Source organism: Epinephelus lanceolatus, chromosome 14 (genome assembly GCF_041903045.1).
Source record: "Epinephelus lanceolatus isolate andai-2023 chromosome 14, ASM4190304v1, whole genome shotgun sequence".
Classification (NCBI taxonomy): Eukaryota; Metazoa; Chordata; class Actinopteri; order Perciformes; family Serranidae; genus Epinephelus; species Epinephelus lanceolatus.
The window spans coordinates 22,078,145-22,105,242 of NC_135747.1; the positions used below are offsets into that span (position 1 = coordinate 22,078,145).

General features: G+C 40.2%; 1 protein-coding gene across 14 annotated transcripts in view; it reads right to left on the reverse strand.

Moving 5' to 3' along the window:
- LOC117251264 (bromodomain adjacent to zinc finger domain protein 2B) overlaps window positions 1-27,098 on the reverse strand; it is a 64,655-nt gene that overhangs the window by 22,624 nt on the left and 14,933 nt on the right. For 13 of the 14 annotated variants that reach the window (XM_078174482.1, XM_078174480.1, XM_078174481.1 and 10 more), the window contains exons 3-9: window positions 8,173-8,334; window positions 4,976-5,161; window positions 4,239-4,370; window positions 2,828-3,021; window positions 2,513-2,731; window positions 1,537-2,178; window positions 271-895 (exon numbers count right to left, since the gene is read on the reverse strand). In XM_078174482.1, the coding sequence (XP_078030608.1) occupies window positions 271-895; window positions 1,537-2,178; window positions 2,513-2,731; window positions 2,828-3,021; window positions 4,239-4,370; window positions 4,976-5,161; window positions 8,173-8,332 (2,158 nt within the window). In that variant the 5' untranslated portion in view covers window positions 8,333-8,334. The remainder of the gene's footprint in view (window positions 1-270; window positions 896-1,536; window positions 2,179-2,512; window positions 2,732-2,827; window positions 3,022-4,238; window positions 4,371-4,975; window positions 5,162-8,172; window positions 8,335-27,098) is intronic. The other variant, XM_078174483.1, reaches the window with a different exon arrangement.

Sequence of the window (27,098 nt, forward strand, 5' to 3'; positions counted from 1 at the left end):
AGTTTCAGGATAAAATAAAGTGGTGAAAATATTCTGAATATAACATTCACTTAAACTTTTTTAGGTGGCTACAATATGTTTTACTGCTCCCATCCACAGCAGTCCAGTGCTTAGCTTCCATGGCAGTGGGCCTGCCTGCTTCTCCAAACTGGTGGCCTGTAGACTGCCATCTACTGTATGTAATTCACTGACAATGGATAAGTACCTCATACAACCCCACTTAAAAAAAATCTTAACTATCGCTTTATAAAAGGGTCTGTTTAATCTAACCTGACAGGCTACTGCCAGAATCTTCATCGTCAATATCATCTTCATTGTCTTCATCGTCGTCATCCAAGTCATCTCCTAAAGAGTCGTCTGAGTCTTTGCTGCTGTGGATATCAGACTCACTGCCCCTGACCAAGTCCACAGGTGGACAGGATGAGCTGGGTTTAGACAGGCTCTTCACTAGATACAGAGACTTGGGAGTCTTGGTCTTTCTTGGTCTGTGAGCAAGACTTGATGAGGCTGATGATTTAAGTGGGGAAGCAGAGCTGCCAGACATGTCCTTAGTACCAGTGCTCAGGTTGATGGGCATGGGACAGGGAGGGCTGGTGGCTACCAAGAGGGGCTTGCTACTGGGGGTGCTGCTCTGGCTGCGGGGCTTGGTGATGAGAGCCAAAGGGGCATCCTGAACTGCGCTGTGGATAGCTCCATTAAGGTGATGGCTCAAGAACAGATTGGTGTCATCGCTGTGTGGGAGAGACAGTAAATGACTGCTCAAGGTATCTGATGAATGTTTATGCTGTGTCTGCGACGATGAGGAGGATGCTGAGTTTTTGTGACTTTTATGCCAGTTCTGGTTCTTAGGTCGCAGGGAGAACACTTGCTTCACAGAGTCCTTGGAGTGGAGGGACTTCATGAGTAAAAATGAAAAAGAAAGGGAAACAAAGAAAAAAATAAGAAGTAATTACACAAACTGTCACTCACATTACATTACTGTGGGCTGTGAATGAAGGAATTTAAGGTGTAATAAGAGACAGGGACAATGAAGAGCAGGCTCAAGCCTGTCAACTCCAGTAAAGATAAAAAGGCTGCTGTGGAAAAATATTTTCAAATTGTTTGGCTTAGTGCCATTGTGTGACTCTAGCTGTCATCTTGTATTTGTTGCCATTGTCATACTCCGGCAATCAAAAGCCTGTATTTAATGTACCACCGGCATATGAATTAAAACCCCCTTGTTACAGACTGCTACATTTTCCCTCCTTCTCAAAACAGTGACAATAACAGAGTCCTGTTAAAAGAGACAGATTTCTCCTCTCCTGATAACAAACATCCCAAAGCGTAACAGAGCTAATTGCTTGTCAATTTTGTGAAGTATTCCCAATAGACCTAAATGCATTGTCACTTCTAGTCATGTAGAGGTCACATGCAGTATAATAAAAGCCCTGATTTCATTATAGTAATTTGTTATTTTGTACCTTAGGCAGAATTCAAAGAAAAACACAGAAACGCTGAAGCTACGGTGCAGCAATGTGAAAAACAAATATAACTCACCTGTTTTAATTTAAAACTGTTCAAGTGTAACAATCTTTCATCAGAAGGGTTTCCACTGCTCTCCTTCATGCCATCAGCCAGCTGGGTGTGCTTCAGAGAGGGCATCAGGAATTTAGGTTTATGTGGAGGCTTTTGTGAGGCTGACGGTGTTGGTGGTCTGGGTGAAAAGGAGAGGGAGACAGGCTTGGGTGAGGAACACAGAGGCAGGGGCTTCGCAGTGGAACAGAGAGGGTGAGGTTTTGGAGAGGAGGAGACAGAGCCATGCTTCGGTGAGGACGAATGAGAGAAGTGCTTTTGTGAGGTGGAAGGATGTGAGTGTTTCGGTGAGTTGGAGAAGGAGACAGGGTTGGGTGAGGACCTGGAGCGCAGAGGAGAGGCCTCCCTGTGGGACGGTGCTAGGGGACTGTTGCCGGCTGCCAACCCTGTGGCCTGGATGACACTGATGTGCTGCTGGCCTTTCTCCTCTGCAATCCTGGAGCTCTGGAGGAAGAGCGCTGCGGACTGTGACAGGCCAGCAGGATGAGAAGAGGACTGCAGGCGGTGTGGGGAAGTCAAAGTCTCCCGATGGCTGTCTGGCGTTGTATTTCCATCGGCAGTACAAGGTCTCTTCTTTTTACTCTCAGAAGTGTTCTGTGTCAGCCGCTGAGTAGGAGGATGAGGAAAAGACAGCATGTCATGTCAGCTCCTACTGAGAGAGCCTCACAGTGGCAGCCCTGTCAGCTAGCACATACATCCAGTTTGCCACCCACCACCATAGCTGCTCTTGACAATCCACATAACATCTACTTAACAGAGTGCAAATTTGTCAGACAAAAAACTTACAAAATAACTTATTTTACCAGACATTTTTATCTTGGTACATTATTCAAAAAGAAACTTAAAAAAGGAAAGTCTTTTAAAAATATTATGGACAACACTACGTATGCTGCTGAATATTTAAACACAAACACCAAAAGCTTTTGTTAGAGACGCTTACCTTGACTTTCCTTTCCACTCGACTCTCTTTTTCTGAATCAGAGTCCTCACTATCATTGCTCTGATCATCCTCATCTTCATCATTGTCCTCCTCCTCTCCCTCCTCCTCCATGTCATCAGGATCACTGCTGCTCTCCTCGCCATCACTGGAGCTATCTGACAATGATCCTGATTGGCTGCCACTCATGCTGGAGATCTCTAGTGGTCTTTTGTTGGGTCTCTAAATAAAAAGTAATGAAAGTCCACATTTTTTTATCAGGAGAAAGGGTGCCGGGAACAACAGAGCAGTGAAGTGAGTTTTCATGCAGTGTTTCACCTTTTCTTTTGTTTTCTGAATGATCTTCTGGTGCAGCTTGCCCGGGTCCTGGCTGTTCTTTTGAATCTGACTACTGTTGTTTTTAATTTTCTCCATGCTTCCCTTTGTTGGAAATGAACTGGTGTTCACAGCAGAGTTCCCAGTAGGTGAAGAAGCACTCCTACCATTCACTGTCCCAGTTACGCCTACAGAAACTGGCATTGTGCATTTCTTTAGAGGGATACTCATGACAGCAAGCAATAGTCACACACATTAAGAGGACAATAAGTCTCATACACCCTGTTTACACTTGGTTTAAAAATGGCGACCCAAACACAAGCGGGCAGCCGAGACACATTGCTGTTTACACCTGTGTCTATTGTGTGTCTCCAAGGGGTCCAGCTGACCACTTGTGTTCAGATTTCATTACTGCCTATGTCATTTCCACCAGAAAGTCAAAAGGCCCTGCACACAATTATTACATCCGCACTCTTGCCAGTCACATTATCAGTTGTGCTGGTACAGCTGGAGACGTTGCTGTCAGCAGAATCCAATACATCTCCATCCATAGGGCAAAACAATGGTCATGCAACACTTCATCCAACTTGCTGTGCCGGGCAAGTTACAGAGCGTTGGCATGCTGGCACCAACATCCTGCACTGATGACGTATCTTTCTGTTATGCCTTTGGTGGGGGCGCATCAGGACCATAGTCTGTATATAAAGATGGACCACATGACAACAAAGCCAAAATGTCTTGATCGCCCCCTGGTGGCTAGCTGCAGTAAAGATAATAAACCCCACCCCCTCCATGTTAAAGCCAAACTCTAAAATCTAAGTACACATCAAATAAAATTTTCCCAAAGATGGTTTCTATCATTTTAGGTAGCTCTTATCATGCTGATGTATGTTTGATTTTTCTGATAAATTTGGTTTAATTAGGTATTTGCTGCGATATTAAGAGGGTGTGGCATCATGATTGACAGCTGTCTGTGTCAATCGATATGCCCGTGATTAATGGCGCTGCTCGCGATTGGGTGGGATGAGTGTACAGGCAGGAACTCGGCATCGCAGCTCCATTTCCTGATCACTACTGTGCAGACTCTGGCTCCAAATGATGTCATCTGTGCAAGATGGCTGTGCCCGTAGCAAGGATATATTGCCTCCATTTTCGTACAGTGGGAGGAAGTGAAGTGTTGTCCATTTTTATATACCATTATTGATAAGAATGCATTTTGGTTTACACTACAAAAGATATGTGGTCAAACGCATCCCAGACCCCAGGCCATTTACAGTTCTATTTAGTGCTGTGCAACTGTGATCCGTTTGCCCGAGATGCATTTTAAAAAGAAGTGTAAACAGAGTAATAATGAAATCTTTATGTTATACAAAACTATGTCTATGATCTTATGAAGGAGCGGGCTCTTTTTTACCTGAGGTACGCGACTGCAAGTGAATGGGATCGTGGCTTTTGAAGGTTGACGCAAACGCAGGATGTAGACCCAGAAGAGGAGGGAAGAAGGCTGCCGCTCCTCTGGAATGTGCCTCAGATGGCCGCCACCAGTCTGGAGTGGGGGAGCGAGACACTTTATCTAGATATGCAGAGAATCCAATCTGCCAACATTTTATAAGAGCATGTTTTATACAACCTGTCAACAGCACCAATCACTTAGTTCAAAATAGAGTTTTGCATTGAGGACAAGTGCACTCCACTGACTGTGATTTCATCCCTTTATGTTGAGGGTTGAAAAATAAAAGCTGAGGTCACTTAGTACAATAGCTGCAAAGATCAACTTCATCTACTCGACATGTAACAGCTGCAACAGTTTCCCAAGAGCAGCATTCTTCTGAAACGGCTTCTGCTTTCTAAAACCTCTATTCAAGTTGTGCTGAGTGTCAAGATATTATTTAAAAAGCATGCAATTGGATATCATTGAGAGTTTCAAACATAAAAATAGGTCAAAATCTCAAGTGTGAAGACTGCAAAGGATGAGAAAATAGTACGAACGTCTTTCTGAGTTGCAGAGGTGATTCACATTTTACCTCTGGATATGATACAAGAGGAACCAAAAGTAATTTCAATGACAGACTTGAAAACAATCAACTCAAATAACTCCTTTAATAATATTAAAAAAACCGAACAAAAACGTTGCACCTTGAGCTTCCCTACCTGGAAATGTACCAAACTGGGAGTGAGCAGCCAATGCAGACAGACCCAGACTTCCTAGGCCTCCAAACTCAGAGCGGCCTGAACTTGACGTGTAGAGCCCAAAGGCTGGACGGCTGACCAAAGGAAAACCATTAGAGCTGCCAGACATATTTAAACGTTCATCTCCTGTTACCTGGATTGGATGGCCTGGAGAACAACAAGGACACAGTTTACAGAATTATGTAATATATGATCTACTGATAGATTTATAGGTTAACCTTTATATGCAGAAAGACATATCATATCATATATCATATCATAGTTAAATCATTAATTTTTAAACTTATTAATTGTTGATGCCACGATGCCATTAAGGACCTCGTAAGACAATATTTCAAGCTTAAAAAAATTAAGAGTAAAAAATAAAGACAAAGCTGTGGCTTGATCTGTGCAAATAAGAGACACAGCCGTCTGGTGAGCCTGAGAATCTGTTCGTAGTAATGATCATGAACGATTCAGGGTCTGGCACACCCACTCATATTTGTAAAATGAGAAAACAAACAAAAATTGATGTATGGAATAATGATTCCCACAAAAAATGAAAATGAAAGAAATCAAAGAAGGAAGATAAGGCACCTGCTGAAAGTACTCTAAAATAAAAGGGCCGTACCACTGATGCCAAGTTGATCTGTTCCTATTACAACAGCTAAGGGCAATACATCCAGTGTCTGTTATCAGGATTATTTCGATCAGAGAAAGGAGTCTTGCTCTATTAATTAGATCTAATACCTCACTTATATTAAGAACCCAGAGCTGTGCAGGAATGAGCCTGATAAAAGCAAAGCCCAGTTGATTTGTTCTGTATAAGTGCAGAGCTAACCAGGCTAAACACTGTGTCTGATTCTATATTGTCCTGCTGATGTGACAGGACATTATCAGCTGTTATTCTGGGAGGGTAGCTTTGGCTAGGATGTATTGATCAATTTCCTGTAAAAAAATATTAACACCATCAGGTAAATAAGCTTTATATTTGGCTGTAACTGTTTATTCGTCAAACCATTACCTGTAACTGTAATTTTACTGACTTTGGTGAAAATTAACTGAACAGACATCTTTTAGGAAAAATTTAAGAAAAAATTTCAGTATATTTACAAAAGTCAGCTGGCATGTCATGATACCAGATTTAGTAGTTAATACCAATATCAGTGAAATTCCACAATTCTCCCAATTTGACATTATGGTAAAAAACAAAAACAAAACAATAAATCCCATCTACTTAACATTCACTCCATTATTAAAAAACATCTTGTGATATCATTTAACTGGTATTAATCCCTGATGATCTGGCTTGAATGAAAAGTAGAAGTCTAGGTGGGTTCATGACATTTTGTGGGCGAGGAAACATACAGTAATATACAGTTTGCAGTATATTAAATATTTCTCATCCATTGTTGTTGTTCAGCACTTTGCGGATGCAGCATTTTGCCCAAAGTTGAACATTTTTCAACTCTCAGGGACCAGAAAAATGCCAAATGTGCAGCGTTCAGTGCAAAATATATGTGCAGCACCTTGTAAAGCTGCTGCCATTTGTAGCCAGGGTGTCTTTAGGTATCAGACAGTTAAAGTTAATGTTTTTTAGGACCCATTAAAGACACCTTTTAACCAAATTAGGACAGATTTTTGGACAAATCATGTTTTACTTATCTAAACATTGCTAGTAAGAATTGCAATTAAGTAGTATCTAAGTGGTCTTGTGCAGAGGTAAGTGTTATGTAGGAATATGCTTATCAGAGTGAATTAAGTCAATCTACATTTTGCCAACAGGTAAGTGCAAGTATGAAGTAAAATGACAGTATTATAGTTTTTTTTAAAGAAAAACCACACAGGCTTTATTTTTCAAGAGTCTGCTAAGGTTTTAGCCTTGGCTTTATGTACTCGTGTTGTACTGGAACTGTAAAATATTTCACCAGCTTCTTTACAATAACTAGGTCATGCCTTTTCTCAAATGCCATCAATGCCAAAACAGACATTTATTTGTTCTTACTGAGTTAAATTCACAAAGAGCTGCAGCATAAACATTTTCTTAGATACACTCACCTAGTTAAAGCAATTACAAAGCTTTTAAGACTATGAAAGCTTGAGTATAATCCTATTCAAAGGGGTGTTACCATCACTGGTTGTGTGGTATCTTTCTTCTACTTTCCACAGGGGATAAGAAATCTCTTAAAAGAACTCAATTTACTTGATAATCATAAGAGCGATGTGACTACAGAGGTGCCAATGTGCTTTCAGCATTTAGTGTTCAGTCCAAAATAAATTATCTGGGAAATTTCTGTGCACGTTTGGTGTGGGGGGCTGAAAATGAATAATTTATGAGAATGTCTCTAATGTGTTCTTCATTGTGATAGCAGGACAAGAAAAAAAACACTACTTTTTGGGGCATCTTATCATGAAGGGGGAAAAAAATAATCACAAACCATGGTATGTAAATTTGCACATTATTTTGTGGTCAGGGGTAATCTGACAGCTTATGCATCACCGCTTCTCAATGCATAATGGCTTTGACCACAATTAGTATTCAGAGAAAACAAGAGGATGTTGGCGGCTGCATGCACACTGTGAGGCTGACAGACATGTCAAATCACACAGGATAAACTGGAGCTAAAGGTTGTCAAAAGACATTCACAAGGGCGTACAAAGATTTTTAATTGTGGGCATTCATTAATTCAACAGCCTTTCCATTCCTATTAAAATTGTCTGTAACATGTTCAGACTGGGAGAAGGTGTCTTAAGCCTCCTTATTGTTGCACAATTTTAATTCAGTGTTGTTTGCTAAATGCAGTTGGACGTCTCCTCCAAACAGATTTGCTTCTTCTTAATTCTTTTTCTCTAAAAAGTTTGTGTAGAACTAAAGTGCATACTTACTGCAAAGTCAGTCGGACTGATGCATTCATTTACATTTATTAATAGCTTGTGAATTTAAGGCTTTTCTGTGGGTGACTGTTAATGCCATTTGAAGAGCTACACACTTGAACTTTAACCTAACTGAAATCATTTATAAACCCTGTCCGAAATGTTGACAGAATGATAAAAATATAATGACTTAAAACTAAATAACACATCACAAAAATTCACTCTGAGTCACTGTGATCCTGTGCCTCCACTTTGTGTACATATAAGCAGTGTGCGTGTATGTGTGTGTGGATGTGTGCACGTACCACAGGTGGTGAGAGGAGAGCTGCCCGCAGGGCTAGGGTCCGGGCTGCTTTTTGTGGAGGGTGTCTGGGGTGGAGCAGGAGAGGAGCTGGCTGAAGAGGAGGCCATGTGAAGGGAGGACGGGGCCGAGGATGGGGAGGCCAGCCGCTCGCCAAACTCCATATCTGTCAAACACAATTCAGTCAATACTTGCAAGAGAAGAAAAGAAGGGGAGGAAAAAAAGCCACTCATGCCACACATCCCACTGAGACTCCGTTTCTCTCTGACACACACATCTGAATTGCCGTTGAAAACAATGCTGGATTTCAACCCGTCATCTCGATGTGCATGACTCCTTTGTGAAAGCAACATGTTGTCCACTATTACTGCAAATTAGGCTTGCTGCCAATTCAGTGGTGGTGTTTACTGGCGTTTTTTTTTACCGATTTATTCTTTGGTTTTTAATACACAGTATCAGTTATATGACAATCACCATATTCTGTCTGCAAACCAAAAAAAGAAAAAAAATAGAAATTTCCTTTAAAATAAAAAATTACAAGACCATAATAACCAAGACAAAATAAGACAGACAACACTAACTTAAACTGCGATTAGAAAGTCACACTTTCCACTGATTTAACAGATTATAAACACAACTACAACTTCACCAAGCATGTGATTAAGGCATATTCCATTGTTTTCTGACATTTTATTTAATAAATGGTCAATCAAGTAATTGTATATTTAAAATCAACAGTACACTTTAGTTGTTGCCTGAGATAATAATACTAATAACTGCGTAATCATTTTACAAAATTCTGATGTCTAAATAAACGATTCCAAAAGCACTGTAATTCAACTCTAGTTATACACTTTGGGGTTTTTGCTGTACACATTTAAAGAGTGTATGTGAATGTAAAGCATAATAGCTGAACACAGGTTATCGCAATAATGATATCATATGTGATTTTGCATTTAGTTGCCTTAATATTCAGAAATATATTCTAGTGATTCACACACACACACACACACACACACACACATATAAAACAAAGCTGAAACACACACACACACACACACACACACACACACACACACACACACACAGACATAGACAGTGCAGCAAAATACACGTGGTGCTGGTGATAACTTGGTCGTATCAAAGGTCTTCACAGCTCTTTAATGTAACTGCTGCCATACAGTACACACTGTGATCGTCTAATGAAGCAGTAACCCAATCTTCAGGCTCTCATGAACACATTTTCATTAATCCGTCCACAATATTTACATCAAGTCTATACTAATGAATCAACAGGAGCTGTAATCATAGCCGTTGCCATTTACCCTGATGACTCTCAGACCACTGTTGCGCTGCCTGTTGTCCAAACCGTGCCACAGAGATTCTACTACAACTGTGCTCTTTAATCAGCCCTCCATTTCCTGAATTTTCCATTATTTATGCCACTTCACATCCCCGTGATCACAAAAGCCCACATCTGAAATCCTCTCTGACGCTAATGTTTCCAGATTGTGTTCTACAGCCTGCCTTTCTTATAGTACTGTACATTACACCAACAATTTCTAGATCTCCCTGGTGATTCTCCCCCTGCACAAGGAAACAGAAGCAGCTGATTAATTTGAGGAGACAAAGCTAACCTCTGAATATCAAGTATCATCCTTCAACAGGAACAGCACTGATGAGACGTAAATGACATGAAAGCTGCAGCCATGCTTCACTGGAAAGGCCACTGTTTCCTGTGGTAGTGTGAGTGGGAGTTTGTGAAGAACAAAGGTGCTTTCAGATTTATAATGCAACGTTAAAAAAGGGGGAAAAAAAACATCTGGTGTCATTTTGACCTTGCTACATCACACTTCACCTGTCACCTGTCATTCATAGATGTCCAGTATGCTAATGGAAAATCAAAAACCTTCTCTGTGTATCAATTATGAATCTGAACAAATGAAATTAAATATTCAACAGGGTGGCAAAGATTTGGTCAAGGCTTAAAGGTAAGAGGTGTCACTAAAAAAAAATCTTCACACACACTTTAGTGTTAATTTACTTTTTAATTTTACAGCAATGTGCTGCAGATATGATCTTTTCCTGGGTAATTATTTTCTACTGCATAATTTTCAATCAATAATATACCTTTGAAATGTTCAAGGTAGGGCTGCAACGATTAGTCGACTAATTGATGACTAATCGACTATTAAAATAATCTGTGACTATTTTAGTAGTCAACTAATCGGTTTGAGTCATTTTTCATAGAAAAGTACTATAAATGAACCCCAGAATACTCTTATTGCAGCCTCTTGCGTTCAAATATTGGCAGCTTTACACACTCTCCCATGACGGTGAACTAAAACCCTTTGGCGTGAGTATGAAACAGGACATTAGATGACATCATTTTGGGGTTTGGAAGAGACAGACCGACATTCAACAACATTTTAACACATTTTTTGATAAAATGATTAGTTGACTAATCGAAGAAATAATCGACAGATTAGTCAACAATGAAAATAATCGTTAGTTGCAGCACTGGTTCAAGGTAGTCTTACTTTATAAATTAACAAAGCCGATTTAGAGTTGACTTCATTCGTCAAATCTAGCATCCCAAACAAATACAATATATGAGCTAAAAGCACACCTAATCTGAAGTGGAAAGACTGTGTTGCAGCATTTACAGAGCCCATCCTGACTCCATTACTAGAAATTAAAATGGGTTTAACAAGCAAATAAGCTTGAATTTATAGGCAATAAACATAAAACCACAGAGGCAGCAACTACAGTATTATGGGTGTTTTATAATCTACATAAACATTTTAAATTAATTTGATGGATGTATGTACACCATCTTGAGCTAATGTAAGCATGCGAGGTGAAAGACAAACAGCGCAGACATCCTAAACAGCAGGATGCAGGTCCTGTGAAAGCACATGTGTGCTAATATGCCGGAGATAATTTACAGAACAAATGGCTCTGATTGAATCAAAGTCATGTTCACATATATGACTCCACAAGCGTAACGCAGCCTGTCATCTCCAAGTGAAAATGTCTTTTTAAACAGGAAAACAATGAACATCTCCACCGAATGAGATTCTGATGAGACAAAGTACAAAACGGCATCAATCATTTAAATGCAAGCTGCTATAACTATTCAAATAAGCAATCTAACAATAATAGGAACAACTCTGCAATGGCTGTGATGACGGAGTATCGCAAACATTTCTCATAACAGCCTTACATCTCTGGGTCTAAAGCGTATTAATTTTTTCTGTCAGGGTGGGAATTTTTTTCTTTTGTGTGAACAAAGCTGTATAAATACTACAAACTGTCATAGCACTTTGGCTATGCAAACTAGTTTGTATAATAAAATAATAATGTTTGTTTCATGGCTGGAAAAATGTACTTTGCTTACTTGCATTGTCCTATTCAAGGTCATGGGTAGCTGGAGCCTATTCCAGCATGCATTAGTACATCAAGCAGAAGTTAGTGAAAATGGCTTATCAGATTGTCTGTCCTTTACAGGTGTAAGGGCACACCTGTAAAGGACAGACCTTTTAAAGATTCTCCAACCACCTCGATATGCACGTCTTTGTAATGTAAAGGGAAACTGAGAGACCAACAGGGGACACATGCAAGCACAGAGAGACCAATCAAACTCCAAACACAAAAAGCCCAGGATCAAACACAGGAACTCCCCTGCTGTGAGGAGGCAAAGCTAACCAACTAATCCGTCATGTTGCCTTGGATACAAAAACAGCTAAACAGCAATCATACAGTTGGCCTCAAAGCTAAGCTTACAGAACCACTGATTTAAATGAAGTCTGCACTTTGCTTCTTCTTTTGGCCTCTCATTCTACTCCTGTTATCTCCCATCTGTTTGGACCTTTAAAAAAAGGCGAGCACTCTTTTTTGTTTTGTTGTTGTTACTCGCTGAACTGGCTCTTACTGTCAAATACCACATATTCTGAACACCTCCAGGAGGTTGTTCAGTGGTTTATTAACTGACATGACTAGTTTGGCATTTTGGAAAATATGCTTAGCCAGCATCCTGTTAGCTTCATTTATTAGAGCTGCAAATAAGACATAACATTATCCTCCAACTAGCAAGCACATAGTGTTCAACTGTCATTCTTACAGTCTGGTATTTTTCCAGATGAATCAAATAAGATCTAAATGTTAATTACTGAGCTTGATGCCTGGGCTACACTGTCTGTGTGGGCAGCACATGTGCGTCTTGGAGCCTCATGGGGGCTTTTTTCAGCATCAGTGTTGACAGATTAGAAGAGCCAACCTGCCCGCGTGAGCAGCGCAGCTCAGCTTCAGAGTCTCGGCTATATCTCGGGATTAGCCCTCTAAACAATTAAACATCCGCCCCCTTGCTAGTCGGCACCAGAAATATTAGTCAGTTAAACCAATTAGTGTTTTATTCATGTACCATGCTGCTTAACTGTCATGCACCTGCCCGCCACTAGTGGGGGCTACAAAGCCCTCAAACAGCAGTCCAACTCCCCACAGTAATGCTCAAGTAGACTGGAGTTTTAAAACAGTACGGTGGGAAATTGGAGAGATGTCCTTTCACAAAACCAGCGTGGTTTGGCAGTGCTTTGATCTAGAAAATGAATTTAGCAATAATTTATCTTTTTTGGGTTAATTTTTGACTGAGTTGCCATCATGTTCATATTCACACCGCATAGCGCAAAGTGTCTCATACTTCAGTGGCATTTAAAATCCGACATGGTTGTTGAAGATTGTGATTAAAGGCTTCAAAGGGCTCTTAATGCAAACAATATTTTTTGGGACAATGTTTCAAATACTTAACAATAAATTGTGCTAATGTTTGTGGTCGACTAGTCTTAATCAAAATTTTCATTTAGTCGCCAGGAACATCCCTAATACTGACACCACAACATACAGTACAGGCCAAAAGTTTGGACACACCTTCTCATTCAATGCGTTTTCTTTATTTTCATGACTATTTACATTGTAGATTCTCACTGAAGGCATCAAAACTATGAATGAACACATGTGGAGTTATGTACTTAACAAAAAAAGGTGAAATAACTGAAAACATGTTTTATATTCTAGTTTCTTCAAAATAGCCACCCTTTGCTCTGATTACTGCTTTGCACACTCTTGGCATTCTCTCCATGAGCTTCAAGAGGTAGTCACCTGAAATGGTTTCCACTTCACAGGTGTGCCTTATCAGGGTTAATTAGTGGAATTTCTTGCTTTATCAATGGGGTTGGGACCATCAGTTGTGTTGTGCAGAAGTCAGGTTAATACACAGCCGACAGCCCTATTGGACAACTGTTAAAATTCATATTATGGCAAGAACCAATCAGCTAACTAAAGAAAAACGAGTGGCCATCATTACTTTAAGAAATGAAGGTCAGTCAGTCCGGAAAATTGCAAAAACTTTAAATGTGTCCCCAAGTGGAGTCGCAAAAAACATCAAGCGCTACAACGAAACTGGCACACATGAGGACCGACCCAGGAAAGGAAGACCAAGAGTCACCTCTGCTTCTGAGGATAAGTTCATCCGAGTCACCAGCCTCAGAAATCGCAAGTTAACAGCAGCTCAGATCAGAGACCAGATGAATGCCACACAGAGTTCTAGCAGCAGACCCATCTCTAGAACAACTGTTAAGAGGAGACTGCGCCAATCAGGCCTTCATGGTCAAATAGCTGCTAGGAAACCACTGCTAAGGAGAGGCAACAAGCAGAAGAGATTTGTTTGGGCCAAGAAACACAAGGAATGGACATTAGACCAGTGGAAATCTGTGCTTTGGTCTGATGAGTCCAAATTTGAGATCTTTGGTTCCAACCGCCGTGTCTTTGTGAGACGCAGAAAAGGTGAACGGATGGATTCCACATGCCTGGTTCCCACTGTGAAGCATGGAGGAGGAGGTGTGATGGTGTGGGGGTGTTTTGCTGGTGACACTGTTGGGGATTTATTCAAAATTGAAGGCACACTGAACCAGCATGGCTACCACAGCATCCTGCAGCGACATGCCATCCCATCCGGTTTGCGTTTAGTTGGACGATGATTTATTTTTCAACAGGACAATGACCCCAAACACACCTCCAGGCTGTGTAAGGGCTATTTGACCAAGAAGGAGAGTGATGGAGTGCTGCAGCAGATGACCTGGCCTCCACAGTCACCGGACCTGAACCCAATCGAGATGGTTTGGGGTGAGCTGGACCGCAGAGTGAAGGCAAAGGGGCCAACAAGTGCTAAACACCTCTGGGAACTCCTTCAAGACTGTTGGAAAACCATTTCAGGTGACTACCTCTTGAAGCTCATGGAGAGAATGCCAAGAGTGTGCAAAGCAGTAATCAGAGCAAAGGGTGGCTATTTTGAAGAAACTAGAATATAAAACATGTTTTCAGTTATTTCACCTTTTTTTGTTAAGTACATAACTCCACATGTGTTCATTCATAGTTTTGATGCCTTCAGTGAGAATCTACAATGTAAATAGTCATGAAAATAAAGAAAACGCATTGAATGAGAAGGTGTGTCCAAACTTTTGGCCTGTACTGTATATCTGTTACAGACATGAAAAAAAATATATTAAGGAGAGGATAATGTTGGCATGTCATCAGTGTCAACCAACATGCTGATAATATCAGTATATCCTTGGTATCAGCCAATATCTGCTTTAAAATGAATAATCAGAATTGGCCAACATGCTTTTTCTTATTTTGCACAATGAATAAATATAACATACTTTTAAAAGCATAACTGTATTTCATGCCTCCATCCCCTGGTGGGCCATCACGATAAGAGTATGTGTAATTAGTGGAGTACCAGCATTTAATTGAGGAAATACAGTACTCAAAGCAGCAGGCAGCTCTGCAGCAGCCACACTGTCTGTGTGAAAACTGCTCGTGTGCAGGCTGCAGCAGTTCAGTGGGGTAGCTATCACACACTGCTCCAGTGTGGCTCAGCCATTAGAGGTTCTGGTAAGTGGACTTTGTCACATTTGGACCGAGCCAGCCTTGCTGTTTCCCCGTTTCCAGTCTTTAAGATAAGTTTAGAGGAAGCCGGTTGCAGCATTATATTTACCATAAAGATATGAGAATAGTATCAATCTCATCTAAGTCATGGCAACAAAGAGAATTAGCGTATTTCTCAAAATGTCAAGCTATTCTTTTAAATGAAATGCTGAAATAAACATAAACTTTAAAAAAAAAAGTTGAATTAATACACTAGCACACTTCATGTAAATTTGTTTATCTTATCACGAAAAGTGATGCATTTGTTTGTCCGTGTATTTACTGTTTCCAGCTGTGTCTCTGTGTATGTGATGGAGCAGTAGATATTTCACCACATAGTGTTATTATGTTTTGGGCACACGTAAGCATTTGTTTTTCCGTTGTGTGTTCCTCCTTGTCCATGTTATCTTCTTGCACAATAACAGATGGCTGATGCTAACAATGATAATCCAGTAACAGAGTCATCAGCATGGATCAGCAGTATTCGGACTGCAAACACAGTGTCTTTTCAGCTAATGGAGGGTACACACAAGAGGAAGAGGTAGTGTATCAGAGCATCTTGACATTGTTTAAAGATAGAGGGCTGCATCGCTCAAAGGACCTCTATCTGTTCTCTTACAATCCGTCACGAAAGTGAAGTGATGAAAAAAATGTGACCGAAAAAAGAACTTAAAACATGTCAAGTTCTGACTGTAACTGCCATGCATTGCTGTTAGCCTACTAATTAGCATTACATCATGTTAAATCCACCTCCTCAGACATTAACATCTCCCCGACTGATTCTATACATGGCTGCTTTGACACCAGCTGCACTCTCCCAAACCTCACAAATCACTGCTGGTGTCCATCATCCCACTAAACACAATTAATTCCTTCTAGTACGATGAAAAATAGCAACGCCACTCACTGTTTGGCCTCAGTGATTTTTTAGATGAGAGGAAATAAAGGGATGTAAAAAGCAGAGAGACTGAAACCTTCCCAGTGGTTGACATCAATAAAGCAAATTTTAAAAAGCCATCCGTTCACCCACTTGCCATTCTCTCTTTGAGGTCACTCAGCAGACCAGCTGAAATGAAGTCAATTATTTGTGAAGGTTTTCTCCCCCCCAATTTGTGTGTACACACGCACAAGATGTGCAGGACGAGAGCTCGCTGTGGGGCAGGCTTTTACGGTCAAAGGATAACAGAAAATGGAGTGTGTGGGGTCGTGGTGGCTACAGTAGGTGCATAACAAGTTCAATGGTACGCCCACAGTTCAGTTGGAGTACCATGCTTCCATGAGTTTCCATCAGTTCTTCATTCTGCCTGTGTCTTCTGATGACAAGTTGTGGCCCTGACTCCTACTCTACCTGGAGAGTGATGAAGTGTTCTGTCTGACCCATCCCACCAGCTAAGGAAGGAAACTTCAGACTGACCTGCATCAGGGGCAAAGCTACAGTAACACACAGCATTACTCACAGAGTCGGCAGAAAGGGGATTTTCAAGGCCAACTAATGACTTCTGTGTTTGATGATGATGCAGTGGGGGGATTTACAGAACTTCGAAAAACATACACTTTGTTTCCATGGAAGTATTTTCAGACAGAAACTAACACACCCAGTGCAATAAGGTCACGTACAGTGGTTAATTTATAAGCAGACACTACATACGAAGTAGGCAAAAATTAGGGTGTTTTCAGGATGCCATGTATATTAAGAGGTACATCTGAGCTAATTTTCTATACAATCCAATGCTGCAATGTTGTTCACCTTGCATGTGCTGAAATGATTATTTTACCAACAGAAAATTAACCAACACTTGGCTCGCTTCTCAAATGCGAGGACGCCTTTCTCCTACATCGCAAACCGAATCTATTTCTTACCTTTTCCAGGTTGTCTACAAACACAGTAGGAACACACTGCCTTTTCAACTGATGATGTTCAAGTACACTAAGCACTAAGCTGTCACAAGAGCTGTGCAGAGTGATTAAAAGGGAAAACATGGCATTGCTAAACAATCAATACCTTGCATCAAAAGCTGGTTTACCATTCATCTCAGGTTTGCTCTTTGCAAGGAGGGCCCCTTTTTTATGAGCACGCTGGGAGGAAAAAGAAACCATGTGCTTTCAAGAGGTTGTGTTCAGGAGTGCGTGCAAGGATGGTTGTCATCAGTGATAAAAAAACTTCAGAAGAAGCTACTGGACGTAGGTCGTAAATAAGGAATCTGTGGCTAAGTTCACACTGCAAGCCTTAGTGCTCGATTCGGATTTACTGCTTGCAGTGGAAGCTGGCGAATTGGCAAGCACATGATAACGAGGACCAGGACAAAGAGAGCCAAATTTTTAATTATGGCTTTTATAGTGCAATGGCTGCTATTTCTGTATGGAGATGTGTGTGGATGTAAAGTGAGTCTAAGCCAGGAACGATAATATTGTGACGAAAACGGCTTCATGGAAATAGATTCCATCCAAAATTTCCAGACGTCAAGGACTTCTTTTAACTACATCTGTCACTGACTGCCTCCATCACAGCTGTCTTCAATGTTTCGACACTGAGTGACTCCCAACAACGCAGAATTGTGACGAATATTGATCAAGAGCGACGTGAAAGTCGCATGAATTACAATGACTGTTCAGACTGAGGTCACACTGCAAAATAAATCAGATCTGTATCTGATTTAGGACCACATGTGTAAGTGGCCCAGATCAGAATTTAAAAGCTTACATTCTATTTGATTTGCGTGTTCACACTGATAAGAAATAAACAGACCTGAGTGACATATGAGACATAAAAATCAGATTTGGGCCACTTTTACCTGCAGTCTGAACGTAGCCTGACTGACTATTACTGTTGGGGGGTCGATGGCAGAGCAGTGTTGGTTACAAGGGCTGCTCTGTGATACTGATACAGTCTCACTGTCACTAAATGTGATCCATAGCAACGCCTGCCCTAGTGTTACTTTACACCTTCAAACACCATCTATTCCCTGATTTGCCTGTCTCAGCCATAGTCTTTTATGCATCAGTGTAATCACATCTTTGACCTCCTATGCAAGAACGCACACATGCTGCGAGCCCAGCAAAGAGATCCACCTGCGCTCATACTGCCAAGATAATAATCCATTTTTGCTCTCGAGAATTACCGGCAAAACACAAAGCGTAGGCATTCTGTTATCATCATTCTTCGGTGCACATCCATCTTTTAGGGAGACCTTCACGCCAAAAAAATGAATTTCTGTTTGCATCGACCGCTTCAAACAAGTATTGAATGCTACCAGGAATACACTGGCAATGCTGGTAGTTAAGGAGGCAAATGGACTCTGATGAATGATGTGAGGCCTCAGTATGACAAATGTTTCAAGAAATGCATTTGTCCTTCACAGTAGTGTTAGCACAGTTTGCAGTTTGCATGTGGATCATTTTCATGAGGAGTGATCTGGGGGTGGGAGTCCCACATGTTCTGCACAGACTGACATCCATCATGAACGTGTTCCTCCAGCTCCTGCCTACTGCTGCCCCATCAGCAGCAAGCATTAGCCATAAATTGTGTAGCTCAGCCTCCAGTTTTTAATTAGACACATACAGAGAAAAAGAAAGAGAGGGGGTAGAGAGAGAAAAGAACAAGTAATTTCATGCATCTCCCAATCAGCTGCTATTAATCTGTTTTTGGCTTAGAAAATGCAGGTGGTACAGGGAGAATGGCATCGACTGGATGACATTTTCATTGTTAATGTGTTGCTACAGCAGTATATCCTCTAAAAGAATGCTACACTTAATATAAATGAACCATTATCTGAGAGCTACCATGTACCTGTTCATTTGGCTTAATGATATGCAGCCAGCTCCTTGTATTTGCAGTGTTTTCCAAAGGGAGGAGGTGGAGAGGCAAGCCAACACTTGTTAAAGATAATCACACGTACTGTACACCACATTATTATCACTACATATTACACAGCTTCCCACTACACCCTCCTTGTTTACTCCTGCATCATTTGTTCACCATCATTTGCTGAAGGCATCATTATAATGAGTATTTGTTTCTTGAGAAAAAATATTGCTCACTGGGGCATAAAATGGGGATACTAAATTTGTTTTTGCCCCAAAAAAGGCCAAAAGGTTCTATTGTTCAAAAATTAGGGGTAGTTCCAGTGATCTTTTTTTTTTTGTTGCAAACTTTGCAGAACACAGATTAGGTATACAGTACATACAGGAAAAAAGTTTTCTTGCAGTAGGAACAAAGTGCACACACAGGACATGACAGGCAAAAGATTTACAGGTAACATCCTTTGCTTCTAATGCTGCGTTCACATGGAATCAGGCACACGTAGACAGGAGAGGGACAACACAGGAAAACCAAATAAACAGTCCGACAAAATGGCAGGATGGTAAAATGAAACATACATGACAATCTGTCATAATGGTGATGTTGTTGTGTTTACTAAAACTAAAATGAAATAAAACGTACTACTTAAAATTATTTCATGTTGATTATTTAATGTAATTTTTCTACTAATGTCCAGTAATTGTGCAGATCAGCTGAGTTTTTGCCATGTGTGAAGGAGCTACATAATATCCTGTTGTAAATTCTATCACAGAGGACGACAAAGAGTTAAAATATTTTAGCTTTGAAAGACAATGCCATCTACCATAATTGTTGCTGGTATTCTCTGCTGGCCTCACCTAATTTTACAGTTCTGCTCTTGTCCACCAAAATGATTTCCAGTTTGCCGTTTCCCTGATTCCATGTGAATGCAGCATTATTCTTATGACTGAAAACCATTGCCATTTTAAAAACTACTGACATGCCACTGATAAGAAACATAGTTATATGTGTTGACTTAGTATAGACTTCACACTTTGATTTGTTAAAATACTTTCTGGCACAAAGTGTTCATGTGTATGATAAAAAAAATGCCAATTTTAAGAAAACATTGTTTGCATCACTTTACCTCGCAACTTCAATTACTCACAGAAAGCGAGGTGCTAACGCAGTTGGACTGTGACTGAAAATGTTATACAAATTCAGCAGTTGAATATCTCACTTTAATATTATTGGGTGGTGAAAGGTGTGCATTTGCATGTAAACAGGAAAATAACAGTTTGAATATAAATCAGGTGCAATCATCTGACAGGAAGCACGGCTACAAATTAAACACGAAGTAGGTTGCTGGTGCAAAGGTTATCTGTCATTCTGCACTGCTAAATAACATGCAGCAGAGCAAAGAACACCTCCTGCTTTTTTAGATTCAACTGTAGAAGAAGACAAAGATGCAACATTATAATTATTGCTTATTTCATTGCTAAACAAACAGCTGTGAAGAGGCCATTTGGTAGATTATGCTACAAAACAACATTATGACAGAAATCTGTCTGTTGTATGTTATCAATCAAGCACCTATTTGCTGTCTGTAGGTGGAAGTGGTGAAGTCTGACGGTGTGAATCTGACTATGTATCATGCCGGAGACAGTGAGGATAAAAAGTCCAAGGTTCTGTCAGTCTTTAAGGCTTGACACTGCACTGCCAATAACACTCTCCTGCTTTTTAGATGATCAAAGAAACAGCATTTTTGTATGTGGGAGAAAACATGGGGCCTAACTGGGCTTTTAACCCATTTCTCCCAACTGTCAATGTCCGAGATGAAATAAAAGGCAGCCGGGATCAAGGTAAACATCGCTATCACGGCTCTTTCATTCCCGGCTCCTCTCTCTCACTCTCCAAAGAGCACAACATAAATCACATGGCAACCGTAATGGGAAGTGGGACTGCGGTGTGCCAAATGAAGCAATAAAACAGATCCCGAGTGTCCCTTTCAAAGCATTAGTCACACAGTGTCCATATGTCCACTGCTTTATTGAAGCAGGCAATGCTGGTTACATTGAAACAAACACCTGTGCACACACTGAATGTCCTGAATGAAGGTCAATGATACAGAAAAAGTGAGATAATCAGGAATTTTAACCTCGTAATTTGGCACTGCACCCCGGCCTTACAGCTAGATAATGTCAGGCTGCCAAAAGGGGGAACAAAATTTTCAATAGCTGGACTCTTGCATCAGCCTTCTAATGGAGATGCATGAGGACGAACACATCACATCGCTACACCAGTCCCTTTGATGTGGAGAACCATGGGACTATACTCCCATAACAAATTTTTGGAACACAAAGAAACAAGGGCCCTCAACACTCCAGAGGGGACCGAGCAGACATGATTAAAACAACATGCAGTAACATGATACACTGATAGAAGTGAGAGACCTTCCAGCTTTGACACATTCCTCAGACTGCTGTGAGCTGCTCAGCTCTGCCTACAGTGTTTTATCACAGTGCCATTAAGAGTGGTCAGGGATGGTTTCTTCAAAACTAAACACCTCAGTCAGCCATCTTAGGCCTAAGCATAAGTAAAAGAATAATTAATAAATAAATAAATAAATAAATAAATAAATAAAAACACCACCTACAAGGCTGATATTCCCTTTTACACTCTATCAATCAAACTCTTGGAATATCATTAGCAGTTTTATGTGGCAGTGGAAATACATGCAATAAATATAGCCTGTAGAGAAAAAAACATGAACTGAACAAATTAAATATGGTGTACATTCATAGGTTACACCTGTAGACAAGCTGTCACCAGCTGACAGGTTTTCTGTGCAGCCATTTTGAAGCCATTAACTGTGAAAAAAGAAACAATTAACTCCTCAGGGTGCACAGTGCAACAAAGTTGTCCACACCACATCTGCATCGTCTCTAAAATTCTTCATTTGTTAAGTTTATAAATTAAATTTGGTGCATTAGGTAAAAAAAGAGTATTTTAATTTAGAGGCAATACACTAGATAAAGAAAACATCAGTGGAGAATTTTAAAATCCACTGAGCTTTGTATTTCACATTAGGTAGATTCCAGAATATTTCTAACATCGCTAAATCAATTTTCTCAATTGGTTGATTGTTGAACAAACCAGACGAATGGCAGTGGTTTTGTCTCAGTTACTAGGACTTCAGCAAATAAAGAAATGCTGAGAGTTTAATTTGGCTCATTCAAAAGTGATTGCCAGTTTTGTTTCTCCTAAATGTGTCAGTAAAATGAAACCACTACTGCAGTGCAGCTACTGTGATAAAGCCTACTGCTACATTTCCTGTTATAGCAGCCTGATATAACACTTGACACACAGACCACAAACAGAAAAGAAGAACCGTCAAAGACAAACACTATACACTATAAACGCTATAGTTTAATATTAATGGTTTAACTAATCGCATGAATAAATACATCTGAGATAAGCCGACGAATGAGTTTTTGCATTGCTGCATATCTTAGGCTAAATTTGATCGTGACGTACATAAAAAAAAAAAAAAACACTTTTGCACATGCACTTTATTCCATAATTACCTGGCAATTCTACAGCACAGAGGCTGCACAAGAGCCACAGTGTGAACAATTTGGCACACAGACAGTCCCTGTTGACATTCTGCTTGTTAGTCACTGAATCAAAGGTTATCAGAAACTGAAGTGTCAAAGGCAAATATCTCGCAGTTTCGCCATCCAGAGTTCTTTGTATTTGGCACTGGGACGCAACTGTGTTTCACATCGTAATTTTAGAGAGTAATAGGTGAAGGTTATAAAATTAAATGGGGCATTTCATTATTTTAAATATGTTAATTCTTATGGGATAAAAACGTAGGACAATGGCTTTGAGATGAGGAAGGGGGAAAAAAAATCTTATTTTAATAGCGCTCAAAAAACACCTGAAATTCATTGGAGAGTTCATACTAAGCGCACGGTACATGCAGCTGTGGCTTCAATAGATGTGGGAGAGTCACTTGGGATACTCATCAGACTATTTTTATTTTGATGAATGTGCAGGGAAAATAACTAATTTCCTGTCTGCCTCTGAGCCATCTTCACAAAAAGAGCTTTTTCTCTGCTGCTAAATGAATATTTCCATCACCTGCTTGCGCTACTTCAGACACTCTGTACTCTACAGAAACAATGACTACAAAAAACCGAACACCACTGACCACTTACAGTAACCATGATAGTAAGTGGACATTTTAATAGATGTGAAATATTACTGCACCAGTGCTCCAGAGACCACTGTGGCTACAACCAGGGCTTCATCTCTAAAAACAACAAATCAGAGATAATTTGAAATACGGCAGGGAATATGACCGCACTGTGCACTGAGCATGCTTTTAGTTCAGGACTATTACTGCTCTCCACTTCATGACATTCAAATTCAGTAAAGTGTTGAGAGAGTTGGCTTTAGAGCAATGGCGACAAACATGCAAATGTGAACTGCAAAAGTAGCACTTCACCCAAAACAAAACCCAAAAGTGGTACTGAAGCTGTTGGGAAAAAGGGGAGTCAATGTCACACGTTCACATATTCAAACCCAAACATGGTAAATATTTGCATGTAGTTAATGTAGCCACTGCAGAGACAGACCAGTCCCATACTTCTTTCCATTTATTTCTCAAGCATCCCTGTCACAGACCTCTGACTACTAACCTACTGTATGAAAATGACCTAGATTGCCAAATAAACACCCACCCACACACAACAGTATCTGACACTTGATTTCTGAGGCTGACACGTATTTCAGAGTTTAATAAAATTAGATAATGCATCAGCTTTTCTGAGAAGCTGTTAATGTATTTTGACAAATGAACCTAGTTACAGTTGTTTTTTGTCGGACAAAGCTCTGGCTCCAAAAAGACCCTACTCTTGAGCTTGTTTTTTTCTGATAGGACAGAAGCTATAAGGGAATTGGTGGTCATAATAAGTATTACTATCAGGACTGGGGTGGGACTTTCATTGATTTTGACAGTTCTGTAGCCAAAATCTTGACTGGTCTCAAAAAAGAATGAGGTAAATGGTGACAGGCGTCAAGCCTTTCTGCTGTTTTTCAATCTCACTTATTAACTCTGCATGTCTCCTTCCCAACATCTATGCACACATCATTATTACACAGCAGTGTGTTTTGTTGCATGCCCAAAAAAACATGTCTCACACTGATAACAGATTTAAAAAAAAAAAAAGGAGCCGCTTCATCTAATTTACTTTATCTTTATGGTTCTTTAGATGGGGTGGGAAAACAATCATGAATGTGCAAAAAGAGACTTTTGGTTCCTGGGGCTATTTGGTTGAAGAATTCAAACAGAGTCATTGAGACCGAAGAGGAAATCAAGATGTGTGTTGGTACTATATCGACGATAAAAGAGTTGTTCATAAAAAGCACAAAACAGGAATGAAGTGAAGATTACCCCCTGTGGCACTCCACACATTCACAGAGCTGATGAAGGAACAACACAGAGACACAGCGATTTCTGACAGATAACAGCAAAACCATGCATGTGCAGCTCCACATATACCTGCCTCACTTCTAATTCTAACACCAGGATGCCATGACCAACGGTGTCAAACACCCAGCAGAGTGGGAGCATGCATGTTCATTGTAGTGGCCACATTGCAAATTGTCAAAAATACATATTGTCTACAGTTTTTAAGAGCTGTATTGCAACTGCTTACTGTTTTTCAAATATTTGATAGGAAAGGAGGGAGGATGAGTTTGATAAGGCCCATCTCAGACTGAAACAACAGCAGAGAATGCATGCACAGAATCAATTATACCTACCTCAATGTTGGTTGATTGTACAACCAATTATTGCACTTGAGACTAGTGGGTATCATTGCCCTGGGAACACTAATTCTAATCAAATCAAAATCTTGCAGTCTGAAATTACGACAGCCTTCAGACACAACAGCTCCGTGTGTGTGTGTGTGTGTGTGTGTGTGTGTGTGTGTGTGTGTGTGTGTGTGTTACCTTAACCCCATTCTGATCACAATGTGTCAGCACTGTCAGGTTACCTACTGATGCAACACAAAGATTATCAATCCAAAAAACCTAAATCAACAGAGGTTATGATCAGTTTACTGCCACATCCTGTTGAAACATTTCACCATATCATTATAACCTGAGGGCTAACCAAAAGGCATCTAATTTACCTACCTGAGGCATTTTTGTTTTAAATTTTTCTACAGGCCTGCCTTCAGGACAGTATGTGATCAGTCCAGCATAGGCCAAACTAATATTGATAAACATGTACTGTAACTTAAGCAGGTTACCACCTGTTAATCCAATGAGGAGCAGCATCTGTCCTTGCTAATGTTGTCATTGCATGGCAGTTGTATGAGGATGGTGTGAAACAGACCACCACACGGAGCATTACTAATGGAAAAATTTTCACACAGTCTCTGTTAGTGAAACTTGACAAGCACTGCCCCCTGAAAGCTGTGTGCAGCCAGGCCTGAAGGAAGGGAGGAAAGGTGCATGGCATGGCAGCTTAATATCATCCTCGTAAGAGACAGAAAAACAGCTTGCATGTATGGGTGGCTCCATACATTACATAGGATGCGAACCTTTGGCAAGCACTTAACATTCAGAATCAGATTTTTGCACCACATATATTGAAATGTGGAGCATGCTATTAAGTATTTGAACAGAGAAAAGAGCACAAAAGTTAGTGGCTAATGCCTAAAGGAAGCTGTGCGGCCTACCTTTATAGTCATGTGTATGGCTAACATGGTACAGTTGCTGCTCTGAGAGAAATGGCATTGACCTAACTGACAAATTATTGCCAGTAACCCATAAAATTAACACAGATGTTTATATTTAATGTTAATTTAACATTAAAGCAGATTGGACACTCACTCTAATTCGGCCATAACATTTTGGTGGTAAGAAAATGAAACCATACTAAAAATAACCCAATATTTGGAATGAGTGAAGGTGAATATATTATATAAAATAAATAATCAGAATCAGAGGGTAGGAAGACAACACTTGTTCTGAAGGATGCCACTTAAATCCAAACAATTCCTCCTGACTATTCAGGCTACGTGAATACAATATCCATTTTACTGCAGGAGGACAGTCGGTGCATAACAATGAGATCTGCTAATGAAATCAACCATCAAGCTGAAATACATACATATTAAACTGGGGTCTCAATGTCATTTGCTTTTTGCATCGTTTGTTCATTTTCCTCATTTTTTTCCCCCAGGTTCATTCAATTTTATTCTGACTTGGATTTGTTTACAGCCAAGAATAATGACTGCATATCACAGTTTTATTCCGTGTGCGTGTGTTATCTGTGTAATGAGAAGAGCCATTACCAAATTAATATTATTTGCATAAACATTTTCACCTCAGCAAATTATCTATTTTGAGTCAAACAATGTTAATGAAAAGCACTTGCCAAATTGAAGCCATGCGATATATCTGTTCTCCTGAGGAATCTCTTCCATTAAAAATGTTGTTTAAAGAACTGGTGGAAATCAGTCAAATCAATAACACTACTTCTGTAACAACGTGAAGTAAATGGAGCTAAACAGCTGCCATGTATTGGTTTTGTATAAATCAATCTTACACTGATTTATTTTCTACGGCGCTTTAAAGGGTACAAAAACAAACTACAATTTGCTTCCTCATTATGCACTAACAACAAACACCAGTTTCATGATTACACATGCAATCTCTCTCTAAAAAACTGACATTTAAATCCTTTTCCACTGGCTTAGTAAACAATGGAAGTGAGATAATTGATCATGTGCTAAGGGATCTCTGTGAGCGGCAGAAGGTCACCGCCCGCCAGCCAAGCTGATAGGGAAAATGGCGTTGATGCTCCCGAGCTGCCATTTTTCTTCCCTGACAAAGACTCCATCTGCCACCAAGCCATTTGCAGCCTCCGAGTCAGAATATCAATGATTTCCAACCATTCTACAACTCGGCGTTCACCTTGGTGTCACCTCTATACCCGTCTGAGCGCTGACACCACAGATCCTCTCTGCGAAGGTCCTATAGGCTGCCAACAAAACTCTCATCCAGCTAAGTGGCATTTATGCTGCTCAAGAACAGTAAGCATTTTATTAGCATTACAATATTTGAGTGTTTTGAGATGTGTGAGCAAA